We start from the raw sequence: 27,803 nt of genomic DNA, 5'->3' as shown, positions 1-27,803 counted from the left end.
ATTCGAAGGGGAAAAAATATCCTTCTTTTTTTTATTCTGTGAAGGAGAGGGAAAAAGGAAAGCAAAAGCTGCTTCGTCTCCACACGCCTTGGATTTTCTATTTGATTTTCTCTCATTTTCTCATACACCAAACATCATAGCGACACCACACCAGACCCCCACTTTCATCCCTCTCCACAAACATCTCTCCTTCCCAGGGTTTTAGCCCCATCTCAGACCCTACTCCACCGATATTCTATTTCGTTTTTTTCTCTCTTCCGCTTGGTTTTCTCTCATTTTCTCAGACTCCAAGCAAGCATCGTAGTGGCGGCTGGGAGGCTTCTTTCTTCTTCGTGAGCCTCTCGTCATTTCTAGGGTTTTATCCGAATCTCACACCGTAAACATCATTTTTTCTGTTTGATTTTCTCTTCTTGAGATTTTCTGTTTGTTTTTTTTTGGCATTTCTTCGGACGCTGGACGCCTTTGTGACGCCAGGCCAGCTTCTTTCTTCTTCTTAAACCTTTCGTCATGTCTAGGGTTTAAGCCGAATCTCGTACATTACACGTCGTTTTTCTGGTTGATTTTCTCTTATTTTCCGTTTTCTAGGGCTTTTCCGGTGTAGATCGACCGGAGTTTCGAAGAATTTCTCTGAAAATTTCAAGTTTCGGAAAGGTAAAAGACTCTTTTTACTAAAGCATTGTTGCTTCAGGTTTAGTATTACGGATCGGATTTCGCGATAGATCGGTTGAAATTCAGTTTGTTTTGTGTTTTTCTATGTTAAGGGTAAGATCTGATAGTGGCAAAGTGATTTATTGAGTAATTTCGGGTCAGAAGATTTTCCTGCCGTTTCGACATCATTGTTTTTGGATCAGTATAGTGCTTAAGTTTTGAAGTGTTTGGTGCATTTTGTCCGAATCAATTTGGATTGGAGTTGTATTTTTTAGGAGATGTTTGATGATTGCAACGGTTTTTGATGTTGAAGTACTTAATAGTGACTGAAGACTGAAGAGCACTAGAGTCTGCATCGAAAATTATGGTCCCCGCCAATAGGCTAAGCTGATAAGCTGCCTTGTGGGGCCTTGTTAAAGCTTGACAAACCTTTTGGAGGAGAAAAGCAAGGCTTTTTGATCTAAATCTTTTATCATAAATGGCATCATCCAAGACTAGTTCGCCAGGATCCCAAAACTCTTCAGAGAAAATGCCGAAGAGCTTTGCCTCAGAGTCACGGTCTCCACCTTCCCTCCAGTCCATCAAATCACTGCCTGTTGGTTTTAGGTTTACAGGTTCACCTACTTCTGGTGTCTCTGGACAATCTGATGATGTAAATACAGAAAATAGTGATGTGATCTGTGATAGTATTCCTGAAAACGGTGATTTAAGTGGTGAGGTGGTTGGGGCAATTGAGGATGGTGCTGGAGAGATGGACCAGGCTAGTGATGATACACCCTATGATAGGAAAACCATAGCCATTGATGAAAGACCTTCGGTGGGTGATGAAGACTTGGGTTTTGTGGCTCCTCATTTGCGTTCAGTGGCACCATCTCGATCTGAATTCAGGTGGGCCGATACCACATCCTATGCTGCAAAGAAGGTATTTGGTCTCCGGTTTAATTTTACTCTGCTGTAATGTCAATAATTTCTTCTTATTGCTTTAAACTTTCATAGAAGAGTCCGTTATATTTCTTGTTTGACTGGTTCAGTATCTGCATTTTTCTTGCCTTTTTCATTTGTTTATGACATATGTTCACCGTATTATATTAAACAATCAGTTGTATCTTATTCAAGTTTGTATTTGGGCACTTGTTCCCTTTCCTTTTATCTATTTGAGCTGTAATGCCTGTGAGAATTGCATTTTGGCATTGTCACAGGGGGGAATAAATGAAGTAGCATATGAAAACATAATGTATTTTTTCAGCTTGCTGCATATGTGACTCAAAGTAGTAGGCTTTTTGTGCATTAACTCTTGTTGGCATTCTATGGGAAGCCCATATCTGCTTTCTGCTAATGAGCAATCCATTGATGCAAGAAATACAAGAAGTGGTTAATTTGGTATGAAGAATGGTCTATACTTATATTTTTACAAAGCAAGTGGAAAACTACCCATAAACTTTGGTGTAAGTTTCTTAGATTCTTTGCATGCATGTTTGTGTGGAAAACAATGCCATTTGATTCATAGCAAACAAAATGATCTATGACTTTTAATATTTTGTGTGGAAAGAATTTGGTTTTATGTTTGTAATAGCTGTATTGATGATGCTCTAGCAAATAATAGAATGTGTTCCCCCCAAGTTAACTAATTCTGAGAGGGGCTATTGCATATGCAAACTGATGTGGTCAAGTGTGCTTTCAAGGGATATTAAACATGATTTTGGGAGGGATTAGTTTTTTTTGTAATGTGTTTGTGTTGTACTTACAGTCTTACAATATTCTTGGTGTTTGACACATGTGCTTGTTGTCTGGAATAACTTGAGAGAAGATGAGCTGCAATAGGTGGCAGAGCCTAAAGTATGTCAGTCACCTGTAACTGTGTGTAATCTGACATGACAGTTTTAAAATAGGCTTGTAATGCTTTCCACAGAACCCTTGGAAAGTTATGCTTAATGGTTGTAGATGTTTCTCTTTTTCCTTGCAATTTCGATATTGCAAAGAGGCATGAGAGGAGCCATATAGGGGATGTACGATCTCTTCTTTTCTGCCCAAGCAAGATTTGTTCTTTCTCTTGCTATTTATTGCCAATGATATGTGACCACTTTCAATGTCATACAGGTTATATCAACTCATTGTCACTGAACATGGACCATTAGTATTGAGTATTGCCTTGATCAGGCTTATAAACTGATTTTAAGATATCTACCTCAAGATATTATATAGATATATTAAGAGAACTTCATATCTGTTTTATTTGAATAAACTGGTGCCTATTTCTGTGAATTTTCTTTTCATGGAATGGAAGGTTTGAACATGAAAATATACCACTGCCAAGAATATTATATGGAGGAAAATAACACAGTGGAAAACAACCTTGATGACATCCTTAAAACATGGGAATTGTGGACATGGGAAGTCATCATCACAATTAAATGATTCTATAGAAGTTTGCATATGTTTTTTTTTGACAAGTGTAGAAGTTTGCATATGTTTTTCTTGAGTTCTATAAGATCTTTCGATATAAGGTACTTATCAAGTTTTCTTGATATCTCTATTGGATCCCCTAACTTCTTGCCTCCACTGGCATCAGAATATTGTCATATGTAGATCTTTGCTCAAACCTTGGGTTTAAAGTTTAGTGAAAATCCTCCACTGAATGTATATATCTTAGTGAGTGAAGGCAAGTAAACATTGAATGTGGAAAAGTCCTCTACCCTAACAAAATTTGACAACATCTATTAAATGTTTACAAGTTAATTTCTTTTAAATTTTGAAGTTTGAGGAACTTTTTCACGATGGCTAGGATGTCACATTCTATGCAAGCGTGGCATTCATTATATAGTGAGAATTTCTCTAACTGCATACATATTTAGAGATTGAACATCATTAGGACATAGCTTTACAAACTAAGACATTTTGGTTGAAAAATTTGAATGGTTTACCTTACATCTCATGATTGTGACAATGTTAAAATGACATTCACAAATGCCATATCCTAAGAATTGAATAATAGCGGTCCTATTCTGCTGTTAATGACAATGTATGAATTTTACAACTGGAGCTGCATTACCTTTTCTCTTTCCTTTGATCCTAGGTGCCATCAGTTCTTGTATTATATGCATTGTTGCCATTAACACATAAGATTCAAGTGCTTTGGGAAGGGATAATTTCATGAAAAATATGCGTTTTTAAATTTTTATTTATTTATTTCTATATACCTCTGTCTTTTTAGGCTCTTCAAATTTTACTTCACCTCACCTAGTTCAATCCTGTCTGCCAGTGTGCCTTGAGCTTCTTCATGGTGAGTTGTTATTCGTACTCCTGACCTTTAGGATAACATCCTTTTGATACCAAGTTAGAGCTCCATGATCTGTGATTTTTGTTATGGTATTGCTTCCAGAGTCATTTCTTTTGACATACCCCATCTGGTAGCAGCATGTTTTGATGGACTTCATACCCCTAAATTTTTTCTTGTTCTTTCTTTTGATGAGTTTGAAAGTTCTGCCCATGGTTTTTCATTTGAAGCAGAATTTTATTAATAGTTGGAAATTCACCATTAGAGATAAGTTTTGTACTTGCACTGTTCAGTGTACACATATACTTCTCTTCTGCTAATGGCACTTTCTTGCAGTTATTGGTATATGAGATGTAAATTGTAGCAGTGGCTTAGATACTTTTAACTCATGACTTTTATGCCTTTTCCAAATTATAGAAAAGTGATGATGGTTTTAATTGAAATGACTAAGACACTATCTATTGATTTTATTACCTACTTGTTAAAAGTTTATTGTTTCAGAAGCTTCAATCTTGGTTTCTACTTCCAAATGGAAACTGGGAGCTGGGCAAGATATTGTCTACTTCAGGGACTGAGACTGTTATTTCACTGCCTGAGGGAAAAGTAAGTAAACTAATGCAAACTTGGATGATTGATTGTATGTCAATGAATCTGTTGTTTACCTTTTTATTTTGCACTGGTTTTCAATTTTAGGTTTTAAAGGTGAATACTGACAGCCTGTTACCTGCAAACCCCGATATACTTGACGGTGTAGATGACCTTATGCAACTTAGTTACTTAAATGAGCCATCGGTGTTGTACAATCTTCAACATAGATACAATCAAGATATGATTTATGTAAGTGTTTATTTTTCTTCTAAACATATTTTTTAATTTGCTTCTGAAATGTGCCAGTTTCTCTAATGTTTTTATTGGTGGTGTGCCTCTTATATGCTTGTTGTAGACCAAAGCAGGACCAGTTCTGGTTGCCATCAATCCCTTTAAGGAAGTTCCGTTGTATGGAAATGATTATATTGATGCGTATAAGCGTAAATCAATTGAGAGCCCACATGTCTATGCCATCACTGACACAGCCATCCGTGAAATGAGACGAGGTTGTTTAAGTTTTTGTTAATGAGATTGAGTTTCTAGCGTTCTAAACTCTTATTCTGCTTATTTTTTTTCTTCCAGATGAAGTAAATCAATCTATTATTATCAGGTTAGTATATTATTGCTGACTTGAGCTAATTTTGTTTCCTGTTCTCCATTCTTGTTCTGCTTCATTCTGTTCACAAAATTTCCATAAATAATGTCAGCCTTTGAATTATCTTCCTATTTGTCTTGAGCTTGCAATTTCTGGTGGGGAGAATGTTTACTTTAAAATCAATGGGTGTTTTCTGATATTGTTCTCTCAAATACTTACACTAATTTGGTCTTTGGCCCACCCAGTTATCTTTTGTTTTTCATAGGCCTGTCGCCCATCAAGTTATTGAGAAGGCATGTTTCTAAACAGTTGGATACTGGAGTGCTGATAAGAAAACATTTTCAAATAGACCCTTAGATTTTTTCTCTCTCTCCTAGTAATCTGCTATACTTTTGGATATGTTTGAATTGTTAAATTTTTTATAGGCTGTTATCATTGCTGCCAATATGAGTATCTTATATTTAGAATCTTGGCAAGAGGTGCTAACTAGTGATTATGTGTTTTAAGCAAGTTAGTAGTTGAAAACTATCATATGTTTATATTCACATATGAGTTAAAATGCATTGGAGTTGCTTTGTACTACAAGAGCAATGGTAATGAGGATACTAGTGGTTAAAATTCTTGAAAATAAACTCTACTTTGTTGCAATTTGTGAATGCTTGCTGAAAGCTGCCATTATGTCATGCAATTGATACTGCATTTTTGACCTTATAAATTTCTTGGCAATAAAGGCACAATTGCACCTGAAATTGACAGTTACTAGGGATAGTGGCTGATTCTGTACAATTTTTCTTTGTAACAATGACCAATATTGAAGAATTATTGATTGTTTAGGAATCTGCTGTAAACCGCCTTTATGTCATGCAATTGATACTGTATGTTTAACATTATAATTTTCTTCATAATATAGGCGCAATATCACCTGAACTTGACATTTACTATGGATAGTGGCTGATTCTGTAAAGTTTTTCTTTGTAACAACAACCAATCTTGAAGGATTCTAGATTGTTTATCAATAATGATCATCTCTCCCTAAAGATTAGTTGAACTTCCGCTTGATTTATTACTATTCTGATATAAGAATCTCCTTTGTCATATTTCATATAATTCTTAAAATATAACGTAAAATCATGTAGAGCATGAAGACATATGGTTGATTGGGAGTTACTCCAGTAAGTTCTGATAAAAACTATAAAGATAGATATTTATTTTCTGTCTTAAAATCGGGTTATATCAAGTTGAGAACCCTGAATTGGTTAGTAAAACTATTGTATTGAATCCTTGATAAATCTAAATCAATTCTTTTGTTCTTCCAGTGGTGAAAGTGGAGCAGGGAAAACTGAGACGGCAAAGATAGCAATGCAATATTTGGCTGCCCTTGGTGGCGGTAGCGGAATAGAATATGAGATATTGAAAACAAATCCTATCTTGGAGGCCTTTGGTAATGCAAAAACATCCAGAAATGACAACTCAAGTCGCTTTGTAAGCTACATTTTCTTTTTCAATAGCCTGATTTATCCTTATGTTAACAGTTCTATGTTGAAGATTGGCACCAGCAATTCTTTTCAGAATTAAAGTTTTGTGTTTTATGCTTTTCCCCAGTGGTAGTATTTTTTTTTGATAGGAAGTGGTAGTATTAGTAATCTAAGTGAACATTTTTCAGGGAAAGCTGATTGAGATTCACTTTAGTGAAACTGGGAAAATATCGGGTGCCAAGATTCAAACCTGTAAGGTTTCCTTGTATTATTGAGGTCCCACTATGAAATCCTATTTACTATTTTCCTTTTTGTAGAACTAAAGCTGACTTCAGTTTTTTGATTGTGTTGTTTTTCCTGTCAAATTGGATCATAATTCTATACAGTTTTACTTGAAAAGGTAATTCTTTCTTTATCTGTATCTATTGTTTGGTCTGTTTGATTTTCTCATAATGGGTTGTTAATTGTGTCTCTTTTATGAACAGTCTAGAGTGGTCCAATGTGCAGAAGGAGAGAGGTCATATCATATATTTTATCAACTCTGTGCTGGAGCTCCACCAGCTCTTAGAGGTTCTCATTTTTTTTTCCTTATTTTATTCATTTTTATGTTGTTTTTCTTCTATATCATGGAAAGTCATAGAAACATCTAATAACTGAATAAGGGAGTTGAAGATAATATGCTCAATTATTAATTTTTTTTAATAAAAAACTAATTAGTCATTGATATCAATTTTAGATACAATGGAAGGATGAGAAATCCTTCCAAAATACTGAGGTAACAAGAGCAACAAAATAATTATACTAAGTACAAGACAAGAACATATACAAAATGTGCAACAATATACAATCTCTAGGGGCTAAAAATATCCTACTAAATAAACTATCCACTTAGCTCCGTGTTTAGTTAAATGATCAACAATCTTGTTTGTTGAATGAGGGGACCAAGAGAAGGAACAATCCAAGATTTGAAGGAGCCACATATTATATCTCGAAGGACCTCTCCCCAACTCAGCCATCGATGAGATCACCATACAATGTCTCTCTCCACCAAAAAATTAGAAAGATCCAAAGCATTGGCTTGCAAAAGAGCTAAGATCTTTGTCTTAGTTGCCGTTGCTATTCCTGCCAATTTAGAGAAAGCTCTCAGCGCTGTATCATTGTGATCCCTATTCACATCTCCAATTCTCAATTGGCTTAGGTTATCTAGAGCATATCCATTAAAGTTTAAGTTAATCAACCCCAATGGAGGTGGAGAGTCCATAGCGAGAGCATCTTACAACTCTTTGACTTACAAACCATATTCTGATTGAATTCTGAAATAATTCAAAGCAGTGCCCTCAAAAGTTGAAGAAAAGAAGCCCAAAATCTATCATACTCTTGGGTGAAATCCAATCTATCCTGGCATTGCCAAATAGCTTATTCCATAGGCTCAAAATCATTGGGTAATGCAAAGCCCATTGAGGCCTAGCTTGAGTCCCAATATGATCAAAAAAAGAAAACAGAAAAAAAAAAATACCTATCACAAAAAAAGTCATTTGGCAATGCAAGAAATAAATGATCAATTGGCTAAAGTTTTGTATGTGGAGACTGATGCCAAAACACCAATCTTGTAGTTTTGCATGTTGCACTAAAATTCATGTTTTTTTTTCTTTCTGTTTGTATAATCCCTTTCATTATTTAATGTTGTGGTGTGCTGGGTTGATAGTTGATACTGCTGGTGGTTGGGGCAGAGTGGGTAATGTGCCAATTATTTGGGTAGTAGCATGTGAGTTCTGTCATTATCTAGGCAACGCTCTAATTCCTCCCACTTGATAGAGCATCTCCTTGATAAGAAATTCAACAGAAATGTGGCTATCAACATTCTCTAAATCCATATAAAATTTGTTATTTGCATCCAAGTAGAAGAAGTTATATTGAAGGCTCGATTTTGTTTTGCTCCAAAATTTCTTTTCATACAAAGAGCGCAAGGAATTTTTTATCTCTGTAGTTCCCATTATTTGGAACTTAAAGACACTCCCCTGCAGGAAAAACTTCATATCAACATTGTACATGTGGAGCTTCCATCCTTCATTGGAAAAAAGAATGCATGTTTTGAGATGATCTTTTTTAATAACTATAGCATGTCGTATCATCAATTTCTAGACATTTAATTTTTCCATCCTATATGCAATAGAAAGGAAATCTCACATTTGTACTGGATACAAACACAGTAGTCATATAAACTTTTGCCATGTTAGTTGTCTTGAGATAATCTCCTATTGGAATTTATTTTTATATTCTCATGTTATGTTTTGCTTGTCATAATACATTCCTTGTCCATATTTTCATTTTAATTTTATATCTTTTGAAACACAGAGAAATTGGATTTGAAGAGTGCATATGAGTATAAGTATTTGAAGCAGAGCAATTGCTACTCAATTACTGGGGTTGATGATGCTGAGCAATTTCGCATTGTTGTGGTATTTTTTCCCTTCTTGATGACTAAACCCAATATTAATCATTTTTGTACCTATTTTCTTCTCTATGATATGGATAAAGGGTGGTGATGTGTGCATGTACTTGATTTTAATTTTTTTTCAGGAAGCTTTGGATATTGTTCATGTCAGCAAAGAGGACCAAGAGAGTGTATTTGCCATGCTTGCTGCAGTTTTGTGGATGGGAAATGTCTCGTTTACTGTGACTGATAATGAAAACCATGTTGAAGCTGTGGCAGATGAAGGTAGCAATCTTCTAGAGGTTAATTGAATCATCCAATAATGATGGAAGTTATCCCATTTTTAGGTGTTAATGTTCATTATTTGCCCTTTTGTGTTTGCAAGCCATTCATGCTGGTTTGAAAGTAGTAACTAAAAGGACCACTTCCAGTATAATAACTAAGATAACAATCTGATATAACTGAAAAAAGCCAACTTCACAAGTGTGTCAAAGATGCATGGTACTTCTTATAGTTGTTAGATTGTTTGTTTGTTTAACAGTTGGCAGCATTTCTTACTTTCTATGCAAAATATAATCATAGATTGAACAGTTTGAGGTCATTGATCACTCTGAACTTTTGCGTTTAAGTCTATGGACAGATGATTCAATTGTCTCAATAATGTTTGTCTGAGTGATCTGGTTGATCTTCTATATCTGGTGTAGAAATAGATGCAGTTTTGCTTCCAGTGTTTCTAAATGTGTGCCATCATTTTTGGTTCTTTCATTCTGTTTTCTAAATTTTTTGATCTAAATTGTACTCATTCTCTGGCTCAAAGCTAAAACCCATCTTATGTTACTGGCATGTGATTTTTATTATAATTTTTTAATTTTAATTTATAATTTTTTATCTTCTGCTATTACATTATATCAAATGGGGTGCAGAATTAGGATGGTGTTCTAATACCTTATGTCTTCTGAGTGATGATGGAGGTCTATTGATTCAGCCTTTGTAACTGATAATATGGCAGAACCAGAAACATCACTAGTAATGGTGGGCTTTATGAATTGAAATGTGATCCCTGAAGGTTTGAGATTATTTATGACTGCTACCAATTTGCAAAATGGAAAATGCTGAAGATAAGGAAGCCTTGGAAAAATGCCTTTGCACCTGATTGATTGATTATTAATGAACTGCTGTCTGATTAAACTTTGGAGAATTGGTGATGGACCAAAAATGATTTGGAGTCTCTTATATTTTTTGTTTATTGATGAAACATTACTAAAAAAGAGAAAGAAAGGATACACACTAAAGATGTGGGGAGGAAATCTGAGTATATAGAAGTTTGTGGTAATTAGTAACTGCTATGAAGTATTGGAAAGCTGATGGTGTTCCCGATAAGCAGTTTCATCCCTTTGCTATGGGTTATGGAAGAGAATCTTGAAAGGTGGTGTACTATCATCTGCTTCAGGAAAATGGGTTGAAGTTTTGGGGATCAACTGGATTCTATATAAGGATCATTAATAAGTAATGAGTTAGAGAGGGACTATCTTTGGCAATGACTACATGCCACTGATCAAGTTTATGGAAGAATATATTTTATTTAGGGAAAATCTAGAACTTAGCATGCTATAATGATGGGGTGAGGCTTTGGTTGTGCCTTTGCTGCATTTGAACTCCTCTGGAAGTTTTTTCCACTCTGTTATGTGATTGCATTGAAATAAAATACTTTAGTTGAAGACTTGTCTTGAGTTGTAATATATCGAATGTGGTGTATTTGTGGTTCTCTAAATCCTGTCATGTCAACTAGATTGGCAGAAATAGCTGCTAATTCATCTGATGAGCTTTCTCCTGTCAATTCTCTATTTAGTTCATATCAGACAGAGACTATGTACTGTGCAGTTAAAGTCATCTGGACATCTGAAGTTCTAACAATGGCATCTTTTTGTGATGGTTGTCTTCACTGGGGAAAATTTTCAACTCCAAATCAATGTGGTTGCTAACTTGCAATAGATAGCTAGTTTCTGGTTCATTGACATTTTTTTTGCACAGAAAATCGAAGATATATCAATCAATTGTCTGTATGCTGGGTTTTCCAATCATCAATCCTTTATACGTTGATCTGTTGGTGGGTTAAAGCAAGATGCTGAAAAGGGATACATCTTGTTTCCAGTTAATATTTTAAAAATTTTCGATAGTTTGAAATGAAAGAATTTGTGGATTTTAACAAAAACTGAGAGCTCTGGATGCAGCTCTCAAAAGTGCTGATAAGATTTCATCATGGTCGTGAGTAATTGACACTTTTGGGCTTAAAATTTTTCCTTCTGGAGCAATTGTTTTTCCATTTACTTTTTGCTTTCTTTTCTATCCTTCCTTTTTGATGATAATGCTAATATATGTTATCTAATTGCATTTTACTCATTCACATGATATGTTACAGTGTACTTTTGAAATATAAAACAATCTATTATTTTGTTAATTTCATTTTTATATTTATCTTTTCTTGAACTCTGGATGATATCCTTTAAGTTACATTATCAATTTTCAGGTCTGACCAATGTTGCTAAGTTGATTGGATGTGATGTTGGGGATCTAAAGCAAGCTTTATCTACTCGCAAGATGAGAGTTGGAAATGATAATATTATTCAAAAGCTAACTCTATCGCAGGTAAAGATTGATTTTATGAAGAAACCTGGTTTCCATATTTTAGATTGTAAATAATCTCTAAAACAAAAAAATATGGGGGACCAAATCTGTCTGTTGAGCCTTCACATTATGCATCCTTCTTTTTGATATCCTTCCACTCCATATTTTATGTGATTGAATTATTTTAATAATTAGTTTAAGAAACTTATTCTTTATTTAAAGATTGCATGAAATTGATTGTCCAATAACCTTATGAGGCTGATCATAAAGGTATTAGGTGAACATCATTTGTTGGATCCAATTTCAAATTATTTATGTGATATGAGATAATATTGGAGCATGATTCTCAAATTATTTAGTAAGCCAATACTGAATGGAGCTTGAGAGCTTGTATTATTTGGTAGCCCTGACCCTTGAGTCTGTCTTTAAGGTAAAACTCTTCAGCTGTTAAGATCACCATTTGAGGGTTAACCTCTGAGCGTATGCTTTCATGTCTCTTAACTTGCATCACTTAGGCTTATGTCAAATATTGTACCCAATATAAAGACAGTTGTACCAAGTTGTTTTGTTCAATTCCTAGAAAGAGGAAGGTCCATTAGGTTCCATGCTACATGGATACGTGCAAGTACCTTTGTCAAACAAAAACATAACATTTGAAAAGGCATGGACTGAATCTTAGACATGCGTAGTATCCATTACATGTTTAGGTATGTTGTATTGATGAAGACATGATTCATGGGTGCCAATAAAAGTAGGATTCTTTGTATGGGAAGCAGCTTGGGAGAGAATTTTGATTTTAGATCGTTAAAGAAAAGGATGAACTTTGATTGATAGATGCAATATTTGTAAAGTAGAGGAGGAATCAGTTGATCATGTCTTTCTTCATTGTGCTGAAATGAGAATATTGTGGAACTTATTATTCTCATTGTGATGAACTTGGTTTTACTGTGGTGGAGGCTGGTGGTAGCTGTATACTTTTTGTATACCTTGGGCTGCTTTTTTGGCAGCCCTTTCTAATATATTTCCCTATTTATCTATCAAAAAAAAAGAAAAAAAAAATTCTCATTGTTTAAAGTTGAGTGGGTGATGCCTGCTACTGTTAGAGAAATGTTATTAAGTTGATGAGACTTTTGGGGGGAAGAGGCGCATGAAGGTGTGAAGAGCAGCTCTTTATGCATATTCTAGACCATTTGGAAGGAGAGAAATTGTAGAGATTTTGTCAATAAAGAACAATTGGATCAAGCTCTCAATAACTCTTTCATGTGCTCTCCTTGGCTTTAGGTTAGAAAGTCTTTAGAAAGGTGTCTCTATGTCCATTCTAGATTTTGTTGATTGGTTGAGGTATTGTTGATGTGAGAGAGTTGTTTTTTGTTAATCTCTACATCTGTTTGCCAATTTGGCACCTTTGTATACTCCCTATGTATTTTGTTGAACCCTTGTTTGATTAGGTGACGTTAATAATATTATACTTTTGCCTATTAAAAAAAGTGATGACTCTGTTTGTGGCACTTAGGGTATTTCCTTAATTTGTTTGTCATTTACACGAATATTCAAAACAAGTTAAGTATGCATGTTGATCATGTTTTACATAGATAATGTGTATTACCTGAAGGTTTTGGAAAAGGGAGTATGGACTTCCATTTCAGCTGTATACTTATTTGACATCCAGACACATGTTTGGATGTGATACATGTACCTAATCCTTATAGACATAGATTAAATGTTGGCAAAAACTTACGTCAAAAGCGTTTAAAAATAAACATGTATTCCTAATCTTCACATTTCTCATTTCAATAGTGGAGTATGAGGCTTATGCTCCAGAACTGAGGCTTATGCTTTTCAGGAGTTGGGTTCTATCTACATCAGAAATAGGATTTGCTTACAGGTTTGATAAAAAATGTTGGGGATGGCTTCTTTGTATGTATTCTGGTGTATGTGTGGAAAGAGATGAATACAAAATGCTGCTTCCTCAAAACATTTTTATTCAGTGGAAAATGGAAAGGAGGAGCTTTGTGTCACAGACTTAGGCCTTTCCCATTTGAGCTGGTTGTGACAGTAGTCATCATATTTAGCTTTCATTGATTGTTTGAGGGTGAGTAAGCTGTGTTGGCTTTTTGTATTTATTCTTCTCTTTTTGGTGCCTCATGGTGGGATTTTTATATTTTTGCATATTTGGGTTATGCCTCCATTTATGTTAGGTGCTTCTTTATATAATATTTTAATTTGCTTATCCACAGAGAGAGAGAGAGAGAGAGAGAGAGAAGGATTCTAAAATTCTTCTTTGGATCCTAATCCTGCCAATCTTGCGCTGCAGTTAATTTTAGTTCATAAAAATTTTAAGTTTTCTTTCCGTGTGTCTAATTTTTGAATTTGGAGTAACTTGGATAAAATTCCACGGATATTTGTAAGACATTTTCCCCTATGATTATTATCAAATCTTGTTTTCGTCTTCCAGGCCATTGACACAAGAGATGCTTTGGCGAAATCAATTTATGCTTGTTTATTTGACTGGCTGGTCGAACAAATCAACAAGTCACTTGCTGTAGGAAAACGGCGTACTGGCAGATCCATTAGCATTCTTGATATCTATGGATTTGAATCATTCGATGTATGATATTATTTAGTTTCTGCTGTAAATAATTTTTCATTCCCCCCATTCCCCATTGTCCCCCTAAATTTATAAATATTCATGTTACATATTCTGTTTTTCCAGAGAAATAGCTTTGAGCAGTTCTGCATAAATTATGCAAATGAGAGGTTGCAGCAGCACTTTAACCGTCATTTATTCAAGTTAGAGCAAGAGGTAACTGTCCAATATTCCTTCTCTTATCAATATAAACAAATATAGTGATATAAACTCACATATAACAGATTCTAGATGATCCGATTACTTCAGTTCTGAATAGAAAGTTGATAAGTTATTTAAATTTTATGCATGGGTAGAAGGTAATTTGGCTTGGCTGAGAACCAAGGGTACACAAAGAACCCAACCCATGTATTCCAGACCAACCCAAATGAACCTCTTAACCCAGTTATTTATGATTAATCAGGTTTCTATTCAAATAACCTTTTGGGATGGTCCTATAGAGTAAACAAGAATAGCATAAGCTCTATAGTTAAAATTCCTGTTGTAGGACCAAATGGCTGATGTATCTCCATGAGAAACCTTGGTGTTTCTATTAAACCACTTAATGAGCCTGAACCCACTAAAAAATGTAAACAAAGCAACTTATTGATGGTTGCCAAAGAATTATTAGGGAAAAGATTTTATAGCATTTACCATAAAGTAATGACCTTATACCAGCCCTAAAGCTGACACTGTTGGAGCCATGACAAGTATTAAACATAAGATATGGTAAGCAAGAAAATTCTAACATCACTGCTGCACAGCTATAAGCAAAAACAATCAGGAAATTTTTAGTAAGTATACAACTTGCATCTGTTCTTGAAGAAATTTCATCCATCCTGCTTCAAAACACTCTTAAGACTAAAATATGTGTGAATAATCAAATCTTTTACATCCTAATGCCCATCTCACTTCATCTATGCAATCCTTGCATAGGAGTGAATCGTCTTCTATATCAGCTGAAATACAAATAAGGATAACTAATGATGAGTAAGTCTGATGTTTGGGTAAGAGGAGTTAAGAACTAATTATTAATTATTAAAGAGAACTTGTCGGTCTCGAAATTTCAGAATTGATGAATAACCTGTCCTCCAGTTAGGATTGCCATTGGAATGCTGAAGACATTGCCTAATGGCAATCTATAAAAATTTGCTAAAGTATTACATGCTCTTATGGAGAGCTCAAGATATTTAATCCATTAGCTTTCCAAGAACAACCTCCAGTTGGATGATAACCTGACGACAACAGAAGTTGTGGGGAATGTTTAATATTGTCTATCAATAGTGCTGGTTATGAGAAAACAAGTATGACATGTTGTCATAAAGAGCAACCTGAAGACAACAATGGTTGTGGGGAGTGTTTAATATTGTCTATCAATAGTGATGATTACCAGAAAACTACAGGTATCATAAGGCATATTGAAGAGCACAAGATTTTGGATCAATTTGCTTTCTAAGTAGTAAAGTTCCAGATGTAAATGTCAATTTGGTTAACTTTAGGTTCTTGGTAGTATGAATCTAGTTCTGGCTTGTTTGCTTGTGTGCCATAATGTCTGCTCTTGAACGTGTAATGTTTTGTCAAACTATGACAAGTTCTCTCACAAGAAACATCCTGTATTTATTTATCAATAATGAAGCCTTATATCTGAGCTACTTGGAGTTAGCCACATGATTCCTTTCTTGCCATACAGCTCTACCTATAGCTATATCCTCCATTGAATAAAGACCATCATGTTTTTCTACTCTTTTGATCCAGTTTGTTCTTGTAAAATAATTGTGAACTAGAATGCCCCTAGTGACTCAAGCTTGGTGCACCGACATTACAATCGAAATTCCTTTCTTATGAATGACACCCCCATGCCAAGCTTGTTCCTGATCCATGGCCATGCTAGGTAATTTGAATGCAACATGTAGTCAATGTGATGATCTTCTTGTAGAGCACAAACTCAAAAACCTCCCTAAAGCCATATAAAGCTAAGGCTTTGTTTGAGAAGTGTTTTTGAAAATAAGTTTCAATAACAATTTTTGAAAGTTGTTCTTTGATGTTTTGTAGAACAAAAGTCTGTTTGGGAACTTAAAATGTTCTTAACCTATTTTTTATGTTTTTAAATATGTTTATGTTTAAAAATTTTAATTATTCTCCATGTTTTCATAATTATATTTTAAAATAGCCTTCATAAAACAAGTGAAAACAACCAAAAGATGTTATCTGAAAACACCTTTTTTTTTTAAAGAACAGAAAATTGTTTTTTGGTTGCCACGTGTTTTTCTGTTTTTTTTTTTTTTTTTGCTTTGGAGAACAAAAAACTGTTTTAAAAGACAGTTATCAAACATGGCCTAAACTTTTGTTTTCTCTTGTCCTTGTCGTGCCTTCAACTTCAATGAGATAATCCTTTATTGCTGAATCAATTTCATCGGACATGGTTGAACCATGTTAAACAATCCCCCTTCATTTTATCCTTTGTTATCCTTCCTTCAGTAGGTGCCAAGGATGAAAATATCGGTTTTTATAGATATGTCAGTAACTCAATTTTATGACTATATAGGGAAATATCAGTGGATATTCTACATAAAATATTGGTTAGACAAAAATTAATCAAAACTCATGAAAATATAGAGAGAAATTCTAAAAAATAATGTAAGTAATAATGGACATTTTGAGATTGCTTTGTTAAAAAAATTAATACATGTATGAAATAGTTTGTGATATCCAATAATAATATATAGAATTTAAAAGTACATTTTGTAGAGATTTATCTAATTTGAATGTGTTCAATAAAATAAAAGAAATAATGATACATGTATAAGTATTTTTGAATCTTAAAATGTTGATAATTTTATTTATAAATTTATATTTATTTTTTATGTAATTATTATATAAAATACATGATAATTAAAATTAATTAATTTAAATTAATTTATAATATATAAATATATATATATATTAATTTATGTATATAGAATTTTAATATGTATATATATATAATTATAGGATATTTACATTTATGAGTCTTATATATAATGTTCATTTATAATTTAAATATATAGAAATAGATGTACACATTATTACTAAGAACAAAGCTGGCTTAGTGGCATAGTTGTTAACTCTTATACCTAAGTTCATGGGTTCAATCCCATCCCTCTACAAATGCAAGTTATTTTTCATTTCATCCTTTAATGCAGTCCCACATCGGCTAGGAAGCAACATATAACACCGGTACTGAAGTCAAAGAGCTCTTACAAGCTATTGAGCCACAGTGAGCACTTTGGGCTAGGCCCAAAGCAAGGGGAGTTACTATAGCATGTTTGGGCTCCATTTTGAGAGCCCAATTCTAGATTTTGAAAGTCAAAATTCAAAATAAATTGATGATGTGGCATAAAAATTGCTGATAAATCGGTGATAATCGACAAAATATTGATATATGGCCATTGGAGGTTTACCCGGTCGTTAACTTTAGGGCCTTGTGGGATTAGTCGAGGTGCACGTTAGCTGGCCCAGACATCTACGGTTATAAAAAAAAAATATTGATATATGGCCAAAAAATCGGCGAAAAAGGTGAAACTAAGGAAATATTGGACGCTCGAGATTTCGGAGGAGATTATCCAATACACGATATTTTGGTGATATATCACCGATTCGTGACATTTTAATCCTTGTTTGGTGCTACCCTCCACTTATGTAAATATTAGGAAAGAAAACCAGCACTTATCCTCCAGATGTTAGGTTTTCTCCCCTATGCTATTCAAATTCTTATTGTTAAAGACCATGAAGTATTAGTCCACAAAGAACCTAAATAACAAAATAAGCAAGTGCCCTTATGACTTCTCTTTACTCTATGTTACATAGGTTCAGGTACAGGAGCGTGTCTAGGTGTTTCATCTTTCATCTTTCAAATTTTAGCATATGGGAGCTTGACTAAAAAAAGGGATCTTGAATGGTGCTTAGGTATGACATAATAAAAGGAAAGAATCAATGAGAAGTTAGTCAAAATCAAGAAATAACATATCCCTGATCTTAATGGTACTTGACTAAAAGAGCACATTTTTTAATCCATATTTTAAAAAAAAAAAAAAACTCAAAATAATCAAATCTGGAGCAAAATAGGAGTATCTACAAGTATCCCTCTCCCACACTATTGTTGTTTTGTGTTGACATGGGTATGTTGGGTGAAATTGGAGTGTCCGGGTATCATTTTCTATATTTGGATACAGGTTTTCAGTTCTGTTCTTAGCTCTCACAGAGGTTGGCTATAAACAGAAAATGTAGATAGAACTATGAATGAAGAAAATACCTAAAATTCAAATATACCTCTTTGAACCCTGTGGTATTCCATCTTAATGCAAATGTACTAATATTTTACTTTATTTTATTTTGAAAAAAAAAGCTAATTTGAATGCTATTTAAAAGTTCAATTTCTGTTTATGTAGCATCAGCGATATCAAGTTTGTAATGTTGATATAGAAGTGAGGAATTAGCTAGTTTATAATTCTTTACAAAGAAAAACAATAAGAACTTTTAACTCTAATGCTAAATCTAAGCCACAGTGAACAGTCTAAACCAACTCAAGAAAACTAGAGATATTGTGAAACATTGTCTTTCCTCATGTTTTTTCCTCTTTCTGTTTTCCTTCTTGAATCTACAAGATGAAGTTTTGAAAGCTGTCTAATTCACAAAAAGGAAAAAGTTCACCTTAACCAAACTCATTAAGTTGGTTCTTTAGTTTTTAAGTCATCTAGACTAAAAGTTTGAAAGAAGACTAATACATAAAAGGAAAAGGATTTGGGAAACCTCAATAACCTGTCATATAAGACATTTTAACCCGATCTATTCATTTCTGGTGGATTCAGTTCGATTTTAGTGTTCTATGCAAAATTTCTGTATTTCTACAATTATGAGTGACAGCTCTTTTGCAAAGATCTAAATTGCACCTATTCACAATCATGTTCGATTTGGTTACTCCTAATTTAAGCCATTTGCAAAATTGCTGTCAAAATGAACTTATTTTGGGAAGGCTAGTGGATCTGGATCGAACTTGGCCATCTCTATGAAAATTTGTGTATTTCTAACTACTGTGAGTACACCTTACAGTGCTTTTGCAAAATTCAGAATCATTTGCCACAAGATAATGCATTACATATTGCAGTAAAAGGATGCAATTATATAGGGAAAAAAAAAAGAAGAATTGGTTGCTTTTGTCATGATAGGATCCTGTCTTTGATATTGGTTTTTCCATTTGTAAATTCTGATCTGATCATGGTATTAGGCATTTGTCAACTTCTTCATTTCTGTGCCAACTTGGGTTAGATTGGTGCATTTTAATCTCCTTATTCCTATCTAGTGAAGAACTATCTTTTGCTAGATATGACAACCCTTGTTTTAATATATTGATATCAAAATTTCTTTTTCAGGAATATATCCAAGATGGAATTGACTGGAATAGAGTTGATTTTGAGGACAATCAAGACTGTCTAAATCTTTTTGAGAAGGTACAAAGGTCATTGATGTGTCCATTTATGCACACTACATCATATTGCTTCTGTATTATCTTACTGATTAGAACTATTGCAGCTAAACAAACCTAGAGGCTGCATTATTTTGATCGTGCATTGGTGACAATGTTGGCGGTGGAGATAATTATGTTATCTCCATCTCTTAAACATGCAGTTATGGGGACTTAGGTATAACATTGCCCACATTATTTTGAAATTCTCAAATCTAAGTATTTCAAGTCCCCCCCCCCTCCTGCCCTTTTAAAATTCCTCCAAGGTCAGAAACACAATGTGATTTTAAAAAAAGGAACTCTGAAATCCCTTTCTTCCCCAAACCCCTCCTACAAATCTTTCAGCTAGATACAGCCTAATGGTTTTGCGCAATAAAGCTTTTACTAAGTTCTTTTTCTCTTCTGAGGAGTGATCTTGTTCTGCTGTTTCAAGTCAAGGTCTTTGGTTTGTAATTATTCTCTGAACTGAACTTTAGCATGGCTGCCTGAGCCTTTTTCTTGTTCAATTTAGGCTCAATTTTTCCTTAAAATGGTTCTTTGGACAGTTGACATCCAGATTTATGAACAATTTCAAGTCAAGGTGTTTGGACTGTGACTGTTCTATGAACTGGGCATAAGCATGGCTCGCCCAGCTTTTTCTGTATCTGAGTTGAGATCAAGTTTTCTTGAATTCAACTTTTTACCTTGCTAGTTTTTGAAGTATCCGTATCCATTCTTTTCCTTCTTCTTATGGTATATGACATGGTTCTGGTGGAAAGTGAGAGAATGATATAAAAAAGCTGCCTCATTGATCTTGATGTTGAAATCAAAAAACAATTTTAATTCTTTCTTTTAACCGTAAAACTAATGGCATTTCCTTTTGACGCATGGAATATATGTAATGTACTTCCTTTAACCTTCTCTTTTATGCAGAAACCATTAGGTCTATTGTCTCTGTTAGACGAGGAGTCCACCTTCCCTAATGGCACAGACTTGACCTTTGCAAACAAGCTTAAGCAGCATCTGAATTCTAATTCTTGTTTCAGAGGAGAACGAGGAAAAGCTTTTAGTGTCTGTCATTATGCAGGAGAGGTATTTACTCTAGTTTTAATAATTTTTACATCATTCTCCCCTCTTATGCTGCATCCAAAGTGTTTGTCAGGTAGGTAGTAAGATCTTGTTTTTCATATGCTAATGGGGACATCTGTACATGCCAGTATAAAACATATGATGGGGCTGAACAGGCACTGCCTACTGATTTAGAGGAACTTTTATATTATGCTGTTGTCTAATATTAGATTGATTCCTACCTATCAAAAAAAAAATATTGGATCCATTCCTGTGCCAATTGGTGCCATCATGCTATTTACTAAATAGTCTTGAGTTTCAATCAGCCAATACTACTAGCTTTTCTTCTCCACTAAAAAGGGGAAAATAACGTGTTTTTATTTTTATTTTTTTGTAAAAAAATTTGTATCTGGTTGGCTGCCTTACATTTTGATTGTTCCACTTTCTCCATTCAGGTCATGTATGATACCACTGGGTTTCTAGAGAAGAACAGAGATTTGTTACACTTGGATTCCATTCAACTTCTATCTTCTTGCACATGCCATCTGCCCCAAATCTTTGCATCCAATATGCTTACTCAATCTGAGAAGCCTGTTGTTGGCCCTTTATATAAGTCAGGTGGAGCGGATTCCCAGAAGCTAAGTGTTGCAACAAAATTTAAGGTACATTCGCATCTCAGTTTCACCAACATACATCTTGAGATCCTTAATGGTTACATGTTCCTTTTCTTTGTACCCAAACTTTATAGGTGAGCACAATATTTGCCATACAGGGTCTTTCTGCCAATTTATATGGTTTTGATGTTTCCCTTATGGCCCTACAGGGTTTTCATTTTAAAATTAAAATTACTAACAATTAAAAAGTTGGGTTCCCAGCTTTCATTTTAATAAATTGACATAATCATCTCTTGGCAATGTTGTTGCTCCATAGATTTAACACATTCAATCTAAAGAAATCCTAGTTTTTGTTTTGTTTTTTTTTTTGTTTTTTTTCTTTTTTTAAATGTAAACGTTGTTTATTACAAAACCAAATGAGATAAGAACCTTTGTAGGGCAAATAGGCTTTGGACGATTTGGCTAAGCAGGTGCAATAACTTCAGAAATTTGCAGTTGGAATCATATTCCACAATTTTGTGGTGTGTGCTGGAACCACCTGTATTTTGAGATTTTCTTTTCTGCTTGAAGGTCATCTCAGTGTTTAAGATTTTGTAGTAACTTCATTCTTCTAAATTTTTCGCCATTTATAGTAGAAACAGAAAACAAGAAAGCAAAATGGAAATCCAATACAAATCTTCATGGGTCATTTATTTTTATGAATTTAAATAATTTTTTTGACACTTGTGTATTAGTTGTTGATTCTTGATCAAGAATACAAGTGGTATGTATGTGTGTCTTTTTGTGCTTGTAATCATTTATTTCTCTTTATTTTTATTTTGAGAAATTTTATCCATGAGTGTCTTGATGCTACACCTGTGCACAGTCAATAGGACAGTATATTTTCTTGTAATAAAAAGTGAACATTTCCCATTTAACATTCATGTCTTCTATTGTAGGGTGAGTATATATATCAAAGAGTTAAATTCTTAGATTTGTCTTTGATATAAAGAATTATGAATTTGATGCATCATATTGGCTTGTTTGATGATCAAATCTTTTAACCAAAATAAATGATAGTTCTATTTGCCTTACCTGAGGAAAATGGATATAAAGAAAGGCATGTTTTGATACACAAGAGAACCAAATACATTGAAAGAGAAAAAGGAAAAGGGTTGTTATTTCTAGATTTTGTAGAAGTAGATATGATGATTCTGATCCAGATTGTCTAAATCACTGACATTTTCTTTTTCTAGTTCTGGAATATGATAAATTTAACTTTACTCTGTATGGATACGGTTGGGGAATGCCAATATATCAAAGCCTTGAAACCCACAACTGGTTAGAAGTTCTTGGCAGATGTATGTGTTACTTGTGCATGCCAGAGATACTGTTGTTTTTCCAAATTGCCTGGGGTCAATCTCTTGCTAGGAATAAAATATCAATGTTTAAGATATGTCAATGGTTATAAACAAATCTGGACTTACAGACAAGTTTTGATATTGAAAGATATTTCAAAATCTTTTATAGTTATAAATCTGGAACTATTTATTGATAATACAGACATAGGGGATATGGATGGAGACATCTACATATCATTAGATATTTAATACTATGGATTTGATGCTAATGACTGCAATAGCATGACAAAGTATTTGATAAGCAATGAGGAAAATCTAGAACATGTAGTTTGTAAATTAGAGTTATACTATCAAAAAATATCTCAGTAATTGAGTTGGTTTCTGTGCCTTGATATGTTGCTTACTCATTTCTTGTGTTGGTTTTTAGGGTCAACTGTTCCAACTGATGCAGCGTCTTGAGACCACAACACCACATTTCATTCGTTGCATTAAGCCCAACAATTTTCAGTCTCCTGGAAACTATGACCAAGGACTTGTACTGCAGCAACTAAGATGTTGTGGAGTCCTAGAAGTAGTTAGAATATCGAGGTCGGGCTTTCCAACTCGGATGTCTCATCAGAAGTTTGCTAGAAGGTACACATAGATGACAAGGTTTTATTATCTAGTTGTATTGCACTTATAAATTTTGTATTCTTTTCTTAAGAATCTGTTTTTATTTTATTTTATTTTCCCTTGTTTGGTTGTTAATTGACCAGGTATGGTTTTCTTCTACTGGAGGGTGTTGCATCTCAAGATCCACTTAGTGTTTCAGTTGCAATCCTTCATCAGTTCAATATTCTGCCTGAGATGTATCAAGTTGGCTACACAAAATTGTTTTTCCGAACGGGACAGGTGAGATGAAGTGATTATCATCTGAACTCGCATTCAGTAGGGTGATTGACCCTAATGAGTTGTGGCTGGAAAACAATGTCACTTTGTTAATAAATGCTCTAAGTCCTTTGAGACTTCTTTTTTGGATCTTGAAACTAAAAAGTTAGTTTATTCTTGAAACAAATAGAGAGGAAAAAGGAAAGAAAAAATGAAGGAGAAAATAAAAAGTTAGTTTATACTCGTTAAATTTTTCTCACACTTTAAATTTATTCTTCTGTCATCTTTCATATAAAAAATTAAGAATTTGAGTTTCCCTTCTTTTTTTTACTTTCTTTAGCTCTTTTATTAGAGCTTCAAGGACAAGAAAAAAAAAAAGAGGAATTCCCATAGTAATACTTCGTATTAGTCATCATGTTCTTATGGGTTGAAATGTACTTACAAAATGAAACTTCTGCTTGGATTATCAGTCTATCAGGAGTTTTTTCTTTCCAAATCCAATATATTGGATCTGTTGGGTGATTCAATGTCTTATATTCACATTTCATTTTTAGTTTCTTCCAGCTTGGTTCATGATCATGGTTGTTAGCAGCAATCAAAATGAATAACATAAATCAGATATTCACGAGTCCTATTCCATGTCATTATACAGATTGGTGTCCTTGAGGATACAAGAAACCACACTCTCCATGGCATTTTACGTGTTCAAAGTTGCTTCAGAGGTCACCAAGCTCGTTGTCATCTCAGGGATCTTAGGGGAGGAATTGCGACTCTTCAGTCATGTATTGTCTTTTTTGTCTTGTACTTAACAACTTTTCTCAATATTTTTATGAGGAAATCTAGTTCTTTCTTAAAAAGCTTGAGATAATGAATTCTATATTTTGCAGTTGTTCGTGGTGAAAAAACCAGAAAGGAATTTGCAATCTTACTGCAGAGACACAGAGCTGCTGTGGTTATACAAAAGCAGATTAGAAGCAGGATCGGCCGGAAAAAATTCATGAGCATTTATGATGCATCCATAGTGATACAATCAGGTGAAAAATTTATATTGTTCGTGTAGATGGACTAATTCGTGTAAAGCATAGAAGTTCTCTGCTCATTTTCATGTTTGTGATATGAGTTCATACAAGAAATCTGGCCTTGGTATCAACCAGAGCCTAGCTTCCAATATGCCTAAATAAAATCTTCAATACAATATGTAGAAATTTACTTTTTAAAATATCTAAAAAATAATGAGTGCGTAAGGTTTGGGACTATTTGCTCTGCTTTCCAAATCCAAAGAGTGTGAGTAAGGCTAAGGTACTTTGCCTGCTCTGAGATCATGATATTTGGCTATTTATGGTATATTGTAAATGACATTGTCTTGCATTTTGCAGTTATTCGTGGCTGGTTAGTCCGAAGGTGCTCAGGAGATCTTGGGTTACTCACTGTTGGCGGCAGAAAGGTACTATCTGATTGTTACATCTAATATAAATTATTGTTTCCCTCAACCATTCTATGTGCTTACGTTTTTCATGGAATGATATATATTGGAGGAGAAAATAGTACATAAAATTGTATGCCATGAATGAAAATATGGTATATAAATATGTAAGCTGTACATTTGTTCTAGGATGGTTGACTAACTTTTGTAATACATAAATAGGTAAGCTGTACACTTGTTGTAGGATAATTGACTAAATTACCCTAATTTGTAGTAACTAGTTTTTAGGGTTAACTATATAAAAGAGACAACTAGTTACAAAATCACCATATGATCTGGAAATTAAAAAATAATCGACAAAGTCAAAACAATTAATTAGGGCAGCCATTTTAAACAAAAATCTTTCCCAGTTCAAATTTATGCTTATTTAGAGATTTTCCATGTGACTTAAAAGTTCATATGGCACATAGTTCATAGATTATAGCAAAGAAAAACGAAGAAAAAAACTGGAGTTTTATTTTGTGCCAAAGTTTGAATGTCATTAGAATTATCAGAGTTTTCATAAACCCTGAGGGGTAGCTCAGTTGGTCAGACCTTGGGTTTGCTCCCCAATGGTCACCAGTTCGAGTCCCCTCAGGGTCACTGGAAGTTTACCCGATCGTTAACTTCAGGGCCCCGTGGGATTAGTCGAGGTGCGCGTAAGCTGGCCCGGACATCCACGGTTATAAAAAAAAGAATTATCAGAGTTTTCATTAATTAGAATTATTGGAATTGTTCTACATTTTTTGTTTGTTCAGGCTTGTCTAAGATGAGAGAAAACAGGACACTTGTGCCATTTAACCATGAGACATCCCCCAATAGTTTTAGGGTATTGTTAAATGCACCGAACTTTTCTCTCTCTACACCTGTCTCAATAAAAAAAATTAAAAAGAGGTGGGCGTGTGGAGGAAGAAAAGATGGGTGTATTTAACATCATGCTTGTTTTGAAGTTGTCTTCATGCTCAACCAGACCAAAACTGGCCTGTTTGATTAAATATAAGATATCTAGTAACATTTTATATTATGGTGATATTTATTTGTTTGAGAGGGGGGTCTTCCCTAGTCCTGAATTTCAAAGTTTCCGTGTGGATGTTCTTAGCATCTGACATGCCAAACAACTGCGAATTTTCCAACAGGATAAAGAGTCAGATGAAGTGCTGGTAAAGTCATCATTCCTTGCTGAACTACAGCGCCGAGTTCTGAAAGCTGAGGCTGCTCTGAGAGAGAAAGAAGAGGAGAACGACATCCTCCACCAACGCCTGCAACAGTATGAGAATCGCTGGTCCGAATATGAGCTGAAAATGAAGTCCATGGAAGAAGTGTGGCAGAAACAAATGAGGTCTCTACAATCCAGCCTCTCCATTGCAAAGAAGAGCCTAGCCATGGATGATTCCAGGAGAAACTCTGATGCGTCGGTCAATCTAACCGATGACAGGGACTCCAGCTGGGACACAGGCAGCAACTTCAGGGGCCAGGAGAGCAATGGGATGAGACCAATGAGTGCAGGCCTGACGGTCATAAGCCGGATGGCTGAAGAATTCGAGCAGCGGAGTCAAGTGTTTGGGGACGATGCCAAGTTCCTGGTGGAAGTAAAATCCGGTCAAACTGAGGCAAGCCTCAACCCAGACCGGGAACTCAGACGGTTGAAGCAGATGTTTGAAGCTTGGAAGAAGGATTACGGGTCAAGGCTCCGGGAAACAAAGGTGATATTGCAGAAGCTGGGAAACGAAGAAGGGAGTGGTGATAAAGCGAGAAAGAAATGGTGGGTGAGGAGGAACAGCTCCAGGTTCAATTAAAACTACATTTTAGGCAATTGGATTATTACAAATTGTCTTATTGTTTGTGGTAAGGAGGTTGTTAGTTATTTGTGGTGGTATAGAGGTATTGTGAGAGAGAGTTTTGTCATTACAAGCGATATGGTGAAATGCAAAGCCCAGTAATTCCATTATGTATATCATTTTTTTCTTTTGTTTATTGAAAGTGGAAGCTGTAAATTATGCCTTTTCAAGTCACTCGGAAAGTTGAGATATGGTTGGTGAATAGCTAGGAAAATTGTTGTTTTGGATGTCACTTCAAAGGCATGGATCCAATTCTGTGGAACCGGAATGCCTTACTCTAGGGGTATTAATACCAAAAGAGAAGCTACATATATTTCATACATACTCTTCTGCCAATGTTTGGAGGAAGTCAGAATATTTATGCTTGGTTATACAAATGTTATGGGGATGTTTGGTTAAAAGGATTAAAATGACAAAAATGACCCTCATGACCATTTGAGACAACTTTTACTTTCTTTTATTTCCTTAAAAAATGTCACATCTTTCTCATACCTAATCCATTTTCATTAATTTTTCCTTTTTGCTTTTTATTTTTTTTATTTTTTTTAAATGAAGTCAATCCCCATAAAGAGATTATTGGGAAAAGGAAAATAAGGGCTTCACCAATTTCAAAAGTCATAAAGTTCTATCTGAGTAAAGTTCTTCCATCTTGTTTGCCTTTTTAACATCCTTTGTATTCTCCATTTTTCTCTTTGTTTTATGTGAAAGATGAGAACACAAATAGCTGTCATTGGTTAAAGTCTTAAATCCAACTTTGTTCTCATCGATTTTGCGATTTAGTATTTAAGTCTAGATGAAATTCCAATCGAAAACTTCTTGATCAAAAGTTGTTCGTTGATGAAACAAAAATTTAACCCTAGTTAAGTTATT

At 34.4% G+C, this 27,803-nt stretch overlaps 1 protein-coding gene across 6 annotated transcripts; it reads left to right on the top strand.

Moving 5' to 3' along the window:
- LOC100254832 (myosin-1) lies at positions 1-27,165 on the top strand. 6 transcript variants are annotated; one of them, XM_010657729.3, is made up of 25 exons: positions 1-376; positions 586-651; positions 962-1,570; positions 4,424-4,525; positions 4,616-4,759; positions 4,866-5,016; positions 5,093-5,120; positions 6,422-6,587; positions 6,769-6,832; positions 6,967-6,980; positions 7,066-7,150; positions 8,936-9,039; positions 9,161-9,299; positions 11,542-11,660; positions 14,095-14,247; positions 14,353-14,442; positions 19,674-19,751; positions 20,678-20,836; positions 21,268-21,474; positions 23,194-23,399; positions 23,522-23,657; positions 24,286-24,415; positions 24,521-24,667; positions 25,010-25,077; positions 26,232-27,165. In XM_010657729.3, the coding sequence occupies exons 3-25, from the start codon at positions 1,127-1,129 to the stop codon at positions 26,889-26,891; spliced, it is 3,594 nt and encodes a 1,197-aa protein (XP_010656031.1). In that variant the 5' UTR covers positions 1-376; positions 586-651; positions 962-1,126; the 3' UTR covers positions 26,892-27,165. The 6 variants fall into 6 exon arrangements, with proteins under 6 accessions (XP_010656031.1, XP_010656030.1, XP_002273898.1 ...); XM_010657728.3 differs by having other exon boundaries at positions 762-1,570; XM_002273862.5 differs by having other exon boundaries at positions 1-651.
- Positions 27,166-27,803: the final 638 nt, after the last annotated feature.

The sequence above is a fragment of the Vitis vinifera genome, chromosome 10 (assembly GCF_030704535.1).
Source record: "Vitis vinifera cultivar Pinot Noir 40024 chromosome 10, ASM3070453v1".
NCBI classification, from domain to species: Eukaryota; Viridiplantae; Streptophyta; class Magnoliopsida; order Vitales; family Vitaceae; genus Vitis; species Vitis vinifera.
The sequence above is the reverse complement of the archived record's forward strand: the minus strand, read 5'-3'. Positions and strand labels throughout refer to the sequence as shown.